The sequence below is a fragment of the Lemur catta genome, chromosome 3 (assembly GCF_020740605.2).
Source record: "Lemur catta isolate mLemCat1 chromosome 3, mLemCat1.pri, whole genome shotgun sequence".
Lineage (NCBI taxonomy): Eukaryota > Metazoa > Chordata > Mammalia > Primates > Lemuridae > Lemur > Lemur catta.
In genome coordinates, this window is record NC_059130.1 from 3,825,660 (window position 1) to 3,842,792 (window position 17,133).

Here is a 17,133-nt window from a genome sequence, read left to right on the forward strand (position 1 = left end):
CTACCCGTCCTTTGCAATGTCACGGGCCGCTGGGGGAAGCCGTAGCAAAGCTGGGAGGGAAGTAAGGCGGGAGGAGAAAAGGGAGAACCGTAAGAGGACACAAGCGCTCGACATAACCACACTTTACAGTCAGGTTACTCTTCTGGAGGGCGCGAAAAACGAAGAGCGCATGCGCCGGCCGCACTTCGGGCGCGTGGAGAAAGTCGCGCATGTGCAGAACCGAGACGAAGAAAGTGAAGCGAAGCGGCGACTGGCAGGTTGAGGGCGCTTCTTTAGCTGCCGAACGGCCACGGCGGCCTGGAGGCGCGTGCGCACAGCGCGAGGGGGTGGGGCTCTTCCGGGGGGGGGGCCAGCGAAGAGCAGCGCCGGTCTCGCGCGCCCCCTGGCGCGCGCCCGGGGAGAGGAGGGAGCAGGAGGGGGCGGAGAGGAGGGAGGAGGCAAGTAGGGCGGGAGGGGGAGGGGAGCGGGAGCGAGGGAGGGCTTATCGACCGGGCGATTTTGGTTAAAATATTCAAAATGGCGGACGGAGGAGCAGCGAGTCAAGATGAGAGTTCAGCCGCGGCGGCAGCAGCAGCAGGTAATCATTACAGCATTTTACATATTCATATTCATACTCAACCCCGGCTCCCGCTGGCCCCCCCGCGACTTAGCATAATTTATTAGTACTCAGGATTATTATAATTAACGGCGGGGAGATGGGGGGCCGGGGAGCACTGAGCCCCCGCCGGGCGCCGAGCGGAGGGGGAAAGAGGCTCGGAGCGGCCAGGCGGAGGGGAAGACCAGGGGCAAGGGGGGCCGCGATCCCCTGCCCTCCTCCTGCCCCCGGCCCGCCCGCCGGCACCGGCCCTCCTCCGCCGCCGGCCGCCGCCGCCTCCTCGCCGCCGTGCCCGAACCGAGCGGGTCCGCGGCGGGGCGGCGGGGCCGGGGCAGAGGGAGAGGACAATAAAGACGTTTTACATATTCATAGCTGCTGGGCCGGCGGGGCGCGGTGGGGCGCGGGCCGGCGGCCGGGCCGGGCGGGCGCGGGGTGGGGGGGCGTGGAGGCGGATGGAGGTGGCGGCGAGCACAATGCCGGGGAGGCGGCGGGGCCGGAGCGGACCCCGGCGGCCGGACGCCCGCACGCGTCTTCCCCGGGAGCGGGCCCGGGCCGGGGGGCTCTGCCCGCAGCGGGGCGCCCCGGAGGGCAGCCGGGGTGCGCCCGGGGAGAGCGCCCTGCCCGCGCCCCGCCGCCGCACGGGGTCCGATTGGGGTTGAGCCCGGGGGTCACGGTCCCCGGCACTTCGGCCGCGCCCCACTCGTTCCCCCAGTGGCGGCCGGACCTGAGCCAGGCCTGAGCTCCAGGTGGGTAGGGGTGAGCGGTGGTGGGCGCTACGAGGTGTCCTCGGGGCGGCGGGGGCGGGGAGCTCGCGCAGGGGTCCGCTTCGCCCCCTGGGGGCGGGCTGGGTAGGAAGGGGCCCTCGGGGGAAGTTCCCCTCGTAGGGGGTGTCCTCGGGGGCAGCCCCTGTGCCCCGGCCATCGGTCAGCAGTCCTCGTGGGTCCTGGAAAAGCCCCCTCTTCCTCGTCGGCCCCGGCTCAGCGGGGCAGTTGGGTCGGAGGTGGCTGGCGAGGTCTGATCCTCGGCTCCCTTTTCCCCTCCCTGCCCCCTCCCCTGCGCCTGCCCGGGGACGCGCGGGGCGGGTGGCCCTCGGGGGCCTCTCGCTCCGAGGCCCCAAAGCGCCCAGAGGCCTCCTGAGGACTCGGATGCAAAGGGCCGCCCCGGCGCGGGCTGGCCCGACAAGTTGATAATCTTCCTTTCCCCTCCCCGGTGGGGAGCCGGTGGGTCGGGACGGGGATCCTCCCCCTGCTCCGTGGTGGTGTTTTCCTGCTGGCTGCTGGGTCCTCTCGACTCTCTGCTTAGCCGAACCTCTTCTCATTTGAATAATGTCTAATTCGGGGAGGTTTATATTATTGAAATGGCCGCCTGGCTTTCCCCGCCTCTCATGTTTAGTAATTCAGACCTTTAATAACAGCCACTCACAGCCCAACGCCGTGTTTATATTTTACATTCGCCCCATGTGCTTTTGTGGTTCGATATGATTCTTTTTTTTTTTTTTTTCCTTGGCAATCCACAGGGCTCTGAGATCAAACTCAGGCTGTGCTGGGAAGAGAGGGGGAGAGCTAGGCCTTGGCTTCCCTAGCAGTTGCCTAGGCCTCATGTTTTCTGCTGCTTGATTTATTTACTAATAACCAAAATGACTACCCCCACCAACTTCCACACACAGACCCCTCCTCCGCGGGCAAAAACAAACCCTCTGGGGGCCTTACCAGCACTAAAACGCCTCCTAGCTAAGCATCAGCTCTATGGTGGTTTGTTTTCTCTTAAAAAGACTTTCTTATAGTTTGCAGTAATATTGGGCCTAGGAAAAAGTCTGTCTTACTGATAACAAATTTTCAAAGGCTATGAAATCTATTTTGGTTTAATAAAAATAGATCACTCTGTTTTGTGGATAGTTCTCTCCCTGGCTTCTCACCCCCGAGTTAACCACTTTCAGGCTTTGTAAAAGTTTGCAGTATTTGTCAAACCTATACAGTTTTTTTTTTCCCCTAGGAGTTGTGAAATAGCTAAATATTTTAGAAATTCCAATTAACAACACTTTGGTAATTTTTCTGTGTGGTGCTCCCTTTCTAAGCTCGTCATTCTAGTTCAAGATGGGGCTGGCACTAATTTTGTGCTATCACTGTCATAGATTTGCTTATTTTAATTGTAGCACTACTGAAAACAGAAATGGGGTTATGTTTTCCTTGAGTGTTTGTGTCATGGTTAAATGAGTGAAAATAGAAGGATAAACACAGGCATTGTGTTTACCGTGATCTTGGAACTTATTCTTCTCCCAGCACTCCCACCCCTCTTCTTTAAGTTGTCAGAATTGATTTTATGTTTTATCTAGACTTAGGACAGTTGGCCTGTGAGAGAGGCAGATTAACTTTTCCTGTTTAGAGGAAACGATAATTTTGATTTTTGGTCTTTCCTGTGGCAAAGTTTTCTTTAAAATTTTTATTTCGTGTAGTTGTAGTGTTTTTTTAATGGTGTTGCTTCTCATTGGTGGATGTTTACCTCTGCTAGTTGAGGGAAGAATTAGAGGAGTGGTGTTTAGCACTAAGGTGTTAAACCTTTGAAATCATGTTGAGACACTTTATGGTGAATGGCTAGCTACATACTTTGTGGGATATTTAGTCTTCAGTTTAATTTTTAATAAAATTCTAGGTTTGGTGGACTAAAAGTAAGCTAATTTCAAACAACCAGTTCTGACCATTTTTCTTTCACTCCCGATGGGCAGGCCCTGAATGCAGCAGGGAAAAAAAAATCTGTGGCTTTTAGGAGAATGTTCAGGTGAATGACTGTTTCAGAGGCCTGAGATATGGTGTTGGGTGGACAAAAAGCAGTAATATAATTTCATGCCTAAAATAGCATATGTTTTTGCACCCGATTCCCAAGATGTGGTCAAACTGATGATGTCATTGGACAGAGGACAAGGTGCAGTTAATTTGATTTATTGTCCTGAGGTGAAGTGTAGCAGTGAAGCTTTCTCATAGGGAAACCATTTATCTCGGGACAATTTCCTTTATAGCTGCAATTTAACCACTACTGAGGCTGTAGATATTTTATACAAGATGATAAAATGTACATTGGGTTTTACAAACAAAATTTCAAATAGCAAAATTTCACTTACAGTTTTTGTAATACAGAAAAGGATGGATATTGTTAACTGGCCTTATATTTTGGTTTGGCTTTCCAGGCTGTTGTAAAAATTCATTTCCTCAGATTCTCAAATGGAGACTATGGGTTTTATTTATTTTGGGGGGGGGGATTTTAAATAAGTATGCTTGTAGAAGCAGTGCATATTCATGCTTATTTTAGATATTTTCATTGTGATCCCCCAAACTCCTATACGAAGCTGCGTGGCCCAGGCTAATGGAGAGACTATTTGCTTTAGAACCTATTTCAGTGAATAAAGCAGAGTTCAAGAGAATGAGGGATATATATTCTTTTAGGTTGAAATTGTAGTGTTTAAAATAAAGTAGAACACATACAGGAAAGTATATGCTTTGAAAACACTTTTTAAAAAAATAATTCATAATTCTTTTTGGGTTTGTTTTAAATTAGTCTGGACAAGTTTGTGCATTTTGTTTTGATTGATTAGTGATTTTTAAAATTGTTCCATTGCAAGGTTAATTCCACTTACAGTTTTTGACATATTAGTGAATTTTCTTGTTAGGCATTTCTCATCATATTTTTAACTAGCTTATCTTAAGGTGATGATTAAAATGCCCTGGGAATGTGATAGAATTGCTGTGTTTATTCCTGACCCTAATTTGTGATCCAAGCTTGATAAGAGTATTTTAGGTTACTTTTAAGCCCTTGTAAGCTTCTAACCTGCATGTCTGTCTCCTTTTACATCTATCTGGTACCTTCCCACGTGTTTCTAGAAAATCTGGTGTCACTCTTAACTTGCCCACCTATTAATTGTAATGATACTTTTGAATTAAGGTTTTGAAAATTCATGTGACAGCCGACCAAATGTTTTTAATTTCTAAAGGACTGTTCTGCTTTTAAGCCATTACTGTAAAAGTAATTTTTAACCTCTTCCCTCAAATTAATTTCTCTTTCCTTTCATTTGTCATTGTCAAAAATCCCAGTAGTCAAGGAAAAAACAAACAGTGGCTATTATTCAGGTTTTAAATGGTGTAATATTCTGCCGTATTTTAAATTTACTATTCTCTGCATTAATAGGTAGTATAAAGCTGCCTAGGTTGAAGTAATTGTTAATCTGTCATTCATCTGGTCAATGGATATTGGAATAAGTTCAGGGCTCAGGATGTTAAACTGCTGTTATCAAGCCACCGAAGATGTTTAGTAGAGCTTTGAATATTTTAGGCAGGTGGTTTCTAAAATAATAGAACTGAAAATTGAATGTTATCTTTCTTAAGTGTTTTCTCTTAAAAATGGAATATTTGAAATGTTTCTTGAATTTGTATTGCTATATCTTGAATTTGTGTTTTTTAAGTTGGTCACTTTCATAAGTATCTGTTTCCTTTGTACTTGGAAGACTATTATTATGTAGTGGTGATTGCCTTATTGTTGTTGTGTTTTTAATGTTGAAAACCCATAGCTCTAATCTTTACGTGTTAGTCTTCTTTCAAGCTCCATTAAAAATAATGGTGCGTTACTTATTAATTTGCTTTTATACATCAGTATTGGTTCAATTACGTAGTTTTTGTGATTAGTAAAGACCTGCTATGAAGCCTAATTTTTTCCTCACCCCACCCTAGTGAAGCCTACTTTTAAGTTGGGATGTGTTTTTCCTGGTGGAAATGATTGCATTTAGAACTATTCAAATAATTAGTGTTTAGAGAACAGAGCAAGTCACAGACAAAACATGCCCCTTTTTGGTCACCCATAGTCTTGTTTCTGATGCCTGCTTAAATGCTAAATGTCTGAGCAAACATACTTATTTCTTCAAGGAAATCTAATATTAGGCATTAGAGTTGAAAGTTGTGGGTTTGATTCAGTGGATTTGAATTTCTGTATCCCTCCTGAAGAACTCTTTCCTTTTCCTTTTCTTAAGGAAATTTTTTGGGCCAGAATTTTGCTTAATTCTTTATTATGTTGCTTAAATTATATAAATATTTTTTGAGTGGTTAAAAGTGGTAATAATTAAGGTTCACAGAGAATAGCAGTTTCCTTATGCATCTTTTGCTGAACGTTTTTGTACATTGACATTTTGTGAATAAAAATGATTGAATAACTGTAGATTTTTATTTCTTCTCAGGAATAAATCGATTTATTTTGTACTGAAGTATTTCTCTGTTCTAAACTGGCAATGAGCTCTCATAAACTCTTTTACCAGTAATAGCAATGGACACAAAAATATGAGTGGAACTGACTTACTGATCCATTTACAGTGTATTTAGAATTTGGAAAATGAGAATTGTCTTGAGTTTCAGAACCTCTGGTTTGAAGAAGCTCTTTGCATGTAATGCATGTGGTTTATAGGGTTCTGTGTGTTTTTACTATAGGATGATAATTTTTTGAGCATCGATAGGATATCTTTGTATACCCAGTGACTGATAGACCTTCTTTGTTTTTTGTTATTTTCTTTTTAATTTTTTTTTCCATTTAAGCAAACACTCAGGCTTTTAGTGTTGCCTAAATTTTGCTCACAGGAGTAGTAATTGAGCAAAAGAAGAATCAGCAAACTTCTAGGTTTATCAGATTCTCTTTTAAAGTACTGTCCAGGAAACTGGATATTTATCCAGAGAAGATACATTATTTAAAAAAAACAAGGCCATGTTAAAAGCAGCAAAACTAAGTGTCTGTAGTGGCTTTACTTAGCCTGTAATAGTGAAAATCAAAACAAGTACAATTTAATTTGTCACATGATTTATTTCATAATTCTATGTAACTTTATTAGTTTTTATGTAGGAGTCAGAAATAGTATATGAAATTAAATCAGTAAAATAATAAAAATTATGGCAGGGTTTTTGTTTTTATTCCACCCCCCCCCCAGTGAGCTTTCTCTTTGCAATAGAAGATATAAACAGGAATGGCTAGGAAATGAACATTATGTGTCAAAAGACTCATTTGTGCTTAAACATGTGGTCACCTTAATGAAGATGTATTGATGCCTTTAAGTGAATGTACGTTTATAGTGAAAGGTGATTTAGGTATTTTCTTGTTTTAGTACACTTATTTTAATGGTCTGCTTAATGAAAAAAATTGCTTTTTTTTTTTTTTGCTGATTCATACTGCAGCAAGCAATATTATAATCAATCTTTAAAAATAGTTATCTTGCACATTTCTTAGCCTATATAAAGTATCTGCTATGTACCTGGTCTTATGCCAGTCTTTGGAGATAAGAAGAAAATATTAATATAAGACTACTATGGAGGCATTGGTATATTTACTTAAGCAGGGAAAATTTAAAAACAATGTATATAATTACATATAAAAATATGTGACAGGTAGATCAGGGTGTGTCCAAGTTTGAAAGAACGAAAGCATCCTAGAATGTTATAGCTGGAAGATAATTTAGATACAATCTGTCCTAAAGCTTTGGCTTCACAGATGAGGAAACATTCTCACAATGGTTTAGTGACTTGTATACAGTCATTTAACTGTTGACTAACAGATAAGAACACAACACCTCTGCCTTTCCTCCCACCACCCAATCCCTCCCTCTGCCTCATTGCTGCCACTCAGAAAAGGCTTTATGTAGAAAGTGAGATTTTTAAGTTGAACTTTAAAGGGCAAAAAGAATTTAGAGGAATGGGAAGGCCATTGCAGGGGAGGTCGTGTTCAGTATTGTGCTGTGTAGGTAAAGAATGAGGAGCCCTTTGTTCTGTGTGCAGGGAAGCAGTCCGAGGTTTTTGAACTGAGGACCAATGTGATGATAAAAGTGATGTTTTAGGATTAATGTGATGTGCAAGATGATTTGAAATAAGAAGAGATTGGATCCATAGAAACCAGTATATAAGGTATTTGGTTTATTGACTAATTGCTATAAGTGCTGCCAGAGATACAAATATAATAAAGCAATTACCTGACCTCAAGAGGCTTTTAATCTAATAATGATATAATGAAATAGATAATCCATGGTAAAGATGTTGAGGATATTGTCTAATTATGTTATACAGAATAAGGACCTTTGGGAGAAATTCTTGCCTGGTCTTTATAATAGGAGCTGTTTTACTTCTGACCAGTGGGTTTGTTTTTAGTCTTTTGGACACTGAATTGTCTAACTGGCTTCGTTTCCTTTTCCAATCAAACTACAATGTTAAGCCAAATTATTAACCTGAAAGGAAGTAAATACATAGGCAGTTATGGTATGCATTTCTCTTAGCCTCGTTCTCAGTTCTGTTTTTTGTCTGTACATTTGTTTTGTATTTCTTTTATTGCTTCCATCTTTAAACTCTTGTTATTTTGTGTTTTATGTGGGCTGCCTTACATCCTTTCTGGAGCAAGGCAGGTATAAATGAAATAAAATTACCACAACTATGACATAATGATAATGTTTGTATTTTTATAGTACTTTAAAATTTACGGCTGCACTCATTTTCATTACCTCAGTTAGTCCTTTCAGGCAGGTATTATTATACCCATTTTATTGTTGAGTAAAATAAAACTCAGATTAAGTGACTTTCCCAAGGTTATGTGGTTTAATAAGCACTAAGTGTGTGGGGAATAGCAAGACTTCCAGGCCAGCTATTGCTTAGGCTGGGTAGGGGAGTGGTGGAAGGCAGGCTGGGGCCCTGTTGTGGAAAGCTCAGAGTGCTGTGTTGGTGTAAGAGTTTGGATTTCACTTGCAAGGCAGTAGGGAGTCACTGATGTTTGCTGTTGTTGTTCTGGACAGTGCCATAATCAGAGCCCTTAAAAGTGTTTAGCAGCTGATTAGAGGCAAAGCGGTTATCAAGGTTTTTAGAATAGGTTATCCAGAGAAGAGCAGTGCCCTGAGTAGATGTAGGGAGGTTGAGAGAGAGCCATTTCCAGAATAAGGCAATGAATCCGATTTTAGACATGTTACCGGACACATGTTTGGGAGGGTTTTATTAGGTTTTAGGTTCCTTGTGAAAATTTGTTAATGAATTAAATGTGTGATAAACATAGGAATACTAAAGTTGAGATTTATTCTGATGCCACTGTGTGTGTGGACTGAGCATTAAGTCTGAACATTGTAAATTCTAGACATCTCATTTTGGCTTTGACACTGACTTCTGTGGTTGTTTCCTTCAACAGTAAGATGGTGATAATAGCAGTGTTAGAGGGATGCTGTGGGGAGTAACAAATTGATAGCAGAAGCATTTTTAAAGTACTGTAATAGTTTCTGTTACATGAGCACAAGAGTAAAATCAGCAGTTTTATTACTTGTGGTGCTGTAGAGAAGGAGAAACTTGAGCAGCTGATTGATTCTGTGAGGCAGCTGACTGTAGATTGTCCATTCTGTGTGCAGCCAGTATCCTGGCAGTGTACCCTCTTAGTACTCTTCTGAAAACTTACACAGTGGAGGTGTTGAACTGTAGCAAATACATAAACTCCTCTTTGATTTCAAGGCATTCTGTTGTCTAGCCCCTACCCCTGTCTATGCATTCTTATCAATTACTGCTTCCTTAAATAGCGCGACTCAACAATTCCACCAAGGAAGTCCCCTATGGACCTACCACAGATACAGCATTTTATCAGTTTTATTTATCAGTTTTAATTTTTTAAGAAGTCTTCCTAAAACTTGAAGATCTGCTTTGGAGGAGTGGTGTATTTATCCTGAAGCTTGCCTGGGCCTTCTCCCTGTTACCACCGTCCCATCCCAGTCCCAGTTTGACACACACGACTTGAAAGTAAACCCACTGTTGTGGTCAGGCCAGTGTGCCCGGGGTGTTCTGTGAGAACCTTTGCTCACACTCTTCCCTCCCTTGGGATGCCAAGGCGCGTGACGTGGTCGAGTGAAAAGGGCACTGGGGTTGAGAGACCTGGTTTTTATGTCACCAGTGAGCTTCCGAACTTCAGGACAAGTTACTTCACCACGGATTTTTTTTTTTTTATTTTGCATTTGTAAAATAATAGGGATTTCAAACTTTTAAAAGCCTTTGGTGTTCTTTTTTAAAGGTAAAAGTGGAGCTGTTCTGATTAAAATTGGATGCAGGGTCAAGGAAAGCATCCTCCTCCACTTTCCACGGCAGCCCTGGAGGCACTTTCGCAGCATCCTTAGGACTCCTGCTGGGGACCTGTCTGCCCATTATTCTGTCTCCACAAATAGCTGTCTCAGACCTGAGCTCCCGCCCTACTTTCTCTGTATTTAGCACTTAATTTGTGTTCATTTAGCTAATTCAGCACTTCATTACACTGTCTTATTTTCTTCTCTAATTGATTATATAAATAAATCTTGTTTCTTCTTAGGAGCCCTGAGAGGAGGAATATACCGGTAAGGACAGAGTAGGCATTTAGCAAATAATGAACGCTTGATTGATTAAATTAGGGGTTGTCAGTCTTTGCTGGGATGGGAATCACCCATGGAACTTTTTCAGCGTGCGAAGGTCCAGGCCTCACCTGAGTTTCTAATACAGTAGTGGGCTGAAAATCCATACTTTGAAAAGGCTTCACAGGTGATTCAGTAGCATTAAATGATTACTTGTTACATTTCGAGATTATTTATTGCTTGAAATACCCTGAACAGTGGTTCTCAATTATTGTACCAGAAAGGCCCTATAATGGAAAGGCAGACTGAGAACTAGGGGTCCTGGATCTGTTTCTAGCACTTTCTAGCTTTCTGATTCTGAACAAGTCACTTAACTTTTTCAACCCATAGGGTCCTTGTTGAAAAATTATGAACTGGACTAGATAAATAATTTTCACATTCTTTTCTTTTATAAATCTTCCTCAAAAACATCTTTTGAGGAAGACTAGTGAACTTAATAGATACGTTGAGCAATTTGACTTTCCTCTGAGTACCATTTTAATGAATGTATTAAGAATATAGAACGTGATAAGCTTAATCCTATTTTAGCAAGAGAGCTATTAATAAATTATATGTGATGGGTCATACCGAAAGGTGGGATTTAGATTTAAAACTTGAAACATTCCATAAGAATGTGAATGAGCAACAGCAGTAAGCTTAATCAAGAATTGTAGTACTCAATGTGAATATGGACTAGATTATAATTTACCAATCTGGCTGGTCCTTCTGCATTCATTTAATTTAACAAATATTTATAATTTCTTCTACTCCTTGTAATGCACCCAGCACTGTAGATAGAGTAGAAAATGAGACATATATACAGTCTCTGTCCTCTCAAAGCTTATAATCTGTTGGGGAAGTCATATATTAAGTAACACTGGTAGTAGTTCAATGAATAAAGTACAGGAAGTTCAGAGTATACTGAAGACATAAGGTAGGGACCCCTAATCTGGACAAGAGGATTTGGGAAGGGCTCTCTGAGGAGTGATGTGTATGCTGACACGTGAAAGATAAGTGGGAGTTAATCAGTCCAAAGCTGGGAGTGGGAAATAGGATTGAAAGTGTTTTGAGCAAAGGGAACACTATATGGTCATCCCTCAGTACAATCAAGTGGGGAGTGGGGGGTTGGTTCCAGGACCACCCCTCTCCCTCCCTCCCCCATACCAAAATCCAAGTATACTCAAGTCCTGCAATTAGCCCTGCAGAACCTGCATACTAAAAGTCAGCCCTTGCATTTATGAGCATTTCACGTACCTTGAATATTGTATTTTTGATTCATATTTGGTTGACAAAACTCACGTATAGGTGGACCCGTGCAGTTCAAACCTGTTGTTCAAGGGTCAAGTGTATAATCATGTGCTGCATAATGACAGTTCAGTCAACAGCGGAACACATACAATGGTAGTCCCATAAGATTATAACAGAGCTGAAAATCTTCTGTCTCCTATTGATGTCTTGATGATCCTGACCCTGTAGTCCCAGACTAATGTGTGTGTTTGTGTCTCAGTTTTTAACAAAAAAAGTTTAAAAAATAATGAAATTAAAAAAATTTTAAATAGGAAAAAGCTTTTTGAATAAAGATATAAAGAAAGGAGATATTTTTGTATAGGTGTAAAGTGCGATGTGTTTTAAGCTAAGTATTATTACAAAAGTAAAAAGTAAAGAGTTTATAAAATAAAAAAGTTACAGGAAACTAAGGTTAATTTATTATTGAAGAAAGAATTAAAAAAAAATAAATTTAGTATAGCCTAAGTGTAGTGTGTTTATAAAATCTGCAGTTGTGTATTGTAATGTCCTAGGCCTTCATATTCACTCACCGTTCTCTGACACACCCAGAACAACTTTTAGTCCTGTAAACTATAAGTGCCCTATGCAGAGGTACCGTTTTTTATCTTTTATGCTGTATTTTTATTGCACCTTTTCTATGTTTAAATATGTTAAGATACGCAAATACTTACCATTGTGTTACAGTAACCTACAGTGTTAGCACAGAAACATGCTCTACAGCTTTGTAGCCTAGGAGCAGTTGACTATACCATATAGCCTAGGTGTGCAGGAGTCTCTACCATCTAGGTTTGTGTAAGTATACTCTGTGATCACACAAGGACAAAATTGCCTAACAGCACATTTTTCAGAACATATCCCTGTCATTAACTGACACATGATTGTGTATAAAATTCTTGAAATTAATGAAAACACAGCAGCTTCAAGGAAGTGAAGTTTGGCATAGCTGGCTCAGGAAGAGTGAAATTTAGCAGAAGAGCTGAAGATGATTCTCAAATCATGAGGTGGTTTTCATGATCTTTGTACTTTCTAGTAACCAAATCCACAGTTGAAATTTGTGTAAGAGATGCCATACATTTCAACAAATGCACTGATTTCTAGTAACTCAATAAAAAATAACATTTACCAAGTCTTTGTGCCAGTTACTGTACTAAATGCTGTATATGCATTCATATTATTAATAATTACAGTGTCCCCATGGGGGTGTGTATCTTTGTCATCCCCATCTTTCAGGTTAGGAAACTGAGGCTTAAAGAGGCTAAGCAGCACGCCAGATAGGCAGTTAAGAGCATTATCAGGCTGTTAACCATTGACTTCTGCTTCAAGCCAGTTCAGTGGTGAAGAATATATCAAGTAGAGTTGGGAGCTTGCAGAATTTCTGCTACAGTACCCATGGATTTAACAACTGTTGTTTCTAAGTTTATCCTCAGTGCTCTTGCACAGTTCCCGAGTCCAGATTGTGTGGTCTAGAATCAATCATGCATCCTTACATCTGTATTGCAATTTGGAGAGCTGGACAGTTGATTACCAAATCTCAAGTTAATCTGGCTTTCGGGCATTTCCGAATGCTAACTATAAAAGTGTTTTGAATCTGTTTGTATTGGATTTCTATCAAGAATTATACTTTAAACTGAAACTAATTGCAGATGTTAACCTCCAGGTAATTTTCATTTGGGGCATCATTAATATTTGTTTGTGACCCAGTTGACGAGATAGAAAATTAGAATTTATACTGTCTACATGTTATTTTGTTTAACACATGTTTTAAAATATTTTAATGTTTCTCAAATAGGTTGTGACTTGAAATTGATATGCAAATTATGCAGAAAAAGATAGATTTGTTTACCATGTTCCTTTATTACCCCTCCCAAGCCGTTATTAAACCAGGGGTATAGCTTTTAGTTGAGGAAACAACAATTGATCATTGTTTCTGATGAGAAGTCAGCCATTTAATGTCATTGGTTCTTAATCATATGCACCCTGTTTAATCATGCCCTTCATCACCCTGTTTGGTGTTACGCTGCTTGTCTCTGAAATTTTTTATTTACACCACATGGCCGAGTCTCCCCACCCCACCCCCCCTTCTCAGTGTGTTCCCCCGCCTCTCTGAGTGTCTCCTCGTGCTCTCAGTCAGGTAGGATGTCCAGGTAGGATGCCGATTTGGAAGACTGTTTTACATACACACGATGCCAATCACTGTTGGTTAGAAAGGAATTGGTAAAAATCCTGATACTGTGAGAGACATCTTAAACATCACTATAGCCTGAGAAAATGAATTAACAATTTTTATGTGTTGCTGGAAGAAATCATGGTATGATTTCAGGGGATTAAACTATAGTGGCAAAGCCGTTGTCAACTTGTGCTGTTGGAATCACATCTTAATAGTTACATAATGCTCTCAGGACCAGTGTGCTAGTTCAGTAGAGCCCATTTTCTAGAATGTGTTCCTGTGTATATACAGATACACAGACCCATTAGTGCACAGTGCATGCCCATGTCCACACTTAGACCTGGGTGTGTGTGTCTTCCTTATGCATGCACACATAATTTTAAAGGAAGGAATAGTTTTATCCTGTTATATAACTTGCCTTTTTTTTTTTTTTTTTTGGCATCGCTTCCTACTCTTTAGGATTCACCCAGGTAAATAAAATAGACAACGTTTTTTATTTCCTTGCTGTAGCCTCTGGATAATTTGTAGGCTTTTTTTTTTTTAAGATATCTGTATTTAGTGAAATGACTTCTAATGGCACAAATGAGAAGCAGTGAATTGGTTATGGAATTATCACTCAGAGTGGCCCACTGCTGATCCTAGGTAGAATCATAGTGAACCTTAGGAAGAAAGACCCAGTGAAGTCAGCAGAGTGAAAATTTTCACCTTGTCTTGTCCTATAAAACTGGAAGATGTCGACATGTCTGCAGCTTTCAATTCTTCAAACACCTGCCTTTTTTACCTAATAATTTTTCACAAATAATTCTTCCATGTTCTTACCTCATTCTTTTTAATGGTTACACAGTATTTTACTGTATTGATGGGCCAATCTGTTTACTTGATCCCTTTTGATGTTTGTTACTGCATTGTTTATTACATTGTTATGTTATAAACATCCAAGTACAGTGTTTTATTTTTTAAAGACAAATTTTCAGGAAGATAATTTTAGGATTAAAGAACTGTCAAAAGACAAAATTACAACTAATTTAGTTTAAAAATCTAATTGGCTTTTATTTGTGATTCTAGACTCAAGCAACAACTCATTTCTTTAAAGTAGAATGAATGTTATGAGCTGAGTAGAGAAGGTTGGCTAAACTTATGGAGGGAAAAGGCTGAAGAAAGCAGAAAGAGGGAACAAAGAACATACTGGTCCTTTCAAAGTTACTTTACTTGTAGGGTTAAAACAGAAGGGACTTCCATTTGATGTGGGCTCAGGTAACTAGGCCCCTTGTGATTGGTTGCTGTGAATCTCCTGTTTTGTGGAAAACTTGGCCAGTTTCAAAGTTCAGTTTGATTACATGGCGCTTAGCACAAGTGATTCCATTCTGATGTGGTCTGGTCTGCTGGGGCCTAGTGCAGGAGGCTAGTCTAAAACAATAGCCTCTCGTAAACTTTCTTTAACAGAATATACACAATTAAAAATTTTGTACATGTTGTCAGGTTGCTTTTGACAGTGGTACCAAACTATGTTTTTATCTACACTATTTAATAGTGTCAGTTTCTTGACAGTTTCTCTAGCACTGTTAATTATTAGCCTTTAAATTTTTCCTAGGTTGATAGATGATAAGCACCTCATTGCTTTAATTTTCATGATTATAGTATAAGTTGGGCATCTTATTAAACTTTTATTTCTTTTTCTGTATATTTTTCAAATGTAAAACAATAATTTATTTTCTTGTACTAGTTTTAGCTTTTTCAGAATATTTGTAGTTTTCCTGAAAATTTGTGGCTTCTTAAATATTTTCTTTCTATGAGTACTTTTTTCCTCCTCTTCCTGCCCCCTCAACTAACTCCTATACCTCTTCTGAGAAGCAGCCTAGGGATGAGAGTAGAGCTTGGGTCGGTCTACAGGTTGGTAGTCAGATGCTTTACTTGCAGCCTTCTGTTAGCTGTTCATTCAAACAGGGGAATGGTTGCAGAGTCTGACACTGTGGTCCTGGAGAGCCATACCCTGTTCTTTTACAGAAGTGTTTCTTTTAGCAGAGGAGAACTAGAGTGAGCATAATTTTTTACTCTGCCTACTCTAAAAGACATTATAATTTTTCAGTCAAAGATTTGGGAGGGAGAGGTAAAGGAGGAATGAAAAGATAATACAGTTTCAGCAGTCTAGGAATTTATTTCTTACCTAAGACTTGGAACAGTGTCATCTTTAGGATGAGACTTTAGACTCATCCTAAAATCTTTTCAGTGCTGGATTGGGGTTTTTTAGGGCATGGGGAGCAAGAAATCGAAGGAAGCTGATAATGAGGAGGGTATTTAACTTCTGAGTGGAGATGGCCCAGTGGTGATATGTGTGAACTAGGGCTGACACACAGGATTGACAGCATTGTAAACTCCCTTGGTGTCATCTTTACAAAGATGACAACCACCTTGAAGGAATATACATATATTTAACAAGAACATGATCATGCATGTTGTGGAGTTTAAACACCTACCTAGATTGTCTGCTGGGTTATTTAGAAAGGTGAGAGATCAGTAGACTCAGATTGTTGCATGCATAGGTTTTTTCCTAATATTTTGGGGTCGGGGAGGAGAAGTTCAGATAAGAAGGCGTCTTGTTTTTCTGTTTTTCCTGGTAGTACCATTTTGGCTGTTTTTATCAAGTATGTTTTGTGTTTTCTTTATCAGTTGTCAGTGTGTTATTTTTACCATTTTCAGTGACTTCTGTGGAATAATAAATTTATAAATATTTTATGTGACTTTAATCATACAGTAAGCTTGTCTAAGTTTACACATTTTGTACTACTGTTTGTCTCGTTTCTATAAATAAAAAAGTTATTTTGGGTATTCTCTGATCTTTCCTTCCCCTTTGCTCCCCTTTTCTCAGTAATTCCCCTTCCCCTGTTTGTCCAATTATTTAATATTAGACTGGTTTTTATTTTTTAAATTCATAAATTCTTGAAAATCCTTCCTCTCCCTTGACTTCTCATGTGACTTTTTTCTCTGATCCCTTAAATTAAAAAAAAATTCCCTGAGATGCATTGATGTAAATTCTATCCATTTATTTATTTTGTTTTGTCTCCCCCATAAAAATTTAAGGTGGTTTATAGAGAGTCAGTTGTAAACTAAAGCAAGAATTGCAAAATAAAAATATAAAAGGACTAATATAAAAATTAGTATTTACTTCTAATAGGGCACAGATATTTCTCTGTTTCTTAGTAAATGATGTACAAAAGGAAACTTAATCAATTTAGCCCATAAAACTTAAAAACAAACTTTTGTTTTAAGAAGAGCACAGCAATTCCTGGCACTAAGATCTGAAGGAAATTTCTCCTCAGAGACAGGACCTCATATAGTGGGATAGACAGCGCCCTCCCTGGTCAGCGGTCCTACCATGGGTGCACCAAGAAGGTTCCTAATGCCCCTCTGTAGGCTGAATGCATCGTACCAGAGCACTTTCAGTAAAGGCAGTGATATGGTGGGGAGATGAGGATGTGTGAGGACTAATTCAAAATAGTCTGACATAAAAGGGGAAAAGATTTTGGAATAATTAGAAAAATGGAGATATTACATATGCTTTAGGCAATCTTCCATAAACATCTGTTTTGTTCACAGTCAGTACAGGGTTACTGGCACAGCGTAGGCTATCAGAAATGTTTTCAGAGTAAATATTGGGTTGCACTGGGTTTGAAATTGTATTTGTTGGTGCGTATC

The 17,133-nt window shown here is 40.2% G+C and overlaps 1 protein-coding gene across 3 annotated transcripts in view; it reads left to right on the top strand.

Moving 5' to 3' along the window:
- Positions 1–459: 459 nt before the first annotated feature.
- Positions 460–17,133, top strand: part of POU2F1 (POU class 2 homeobox 1) — a 166,782-nt gene continuing 150,108 nt past the window's right edge. For 2 of the 3 annotated variants that reach the window (XM_045546624.1, XM_045546620.1), the window contains exon 1: positions 508–577. In XM_045546624.1, coding sequence (XP_045402580.1) covers positions 517–577 — 61 coding nt within the window. In that variant the 5' untranslated portion in view covers positions 508–516. Of the gene's footprint in view, positions 578–17,133 lie in introns of all 3 variants that reach the window. The other variant, XM_045546619.1, reaches the window with a different exon arrangement.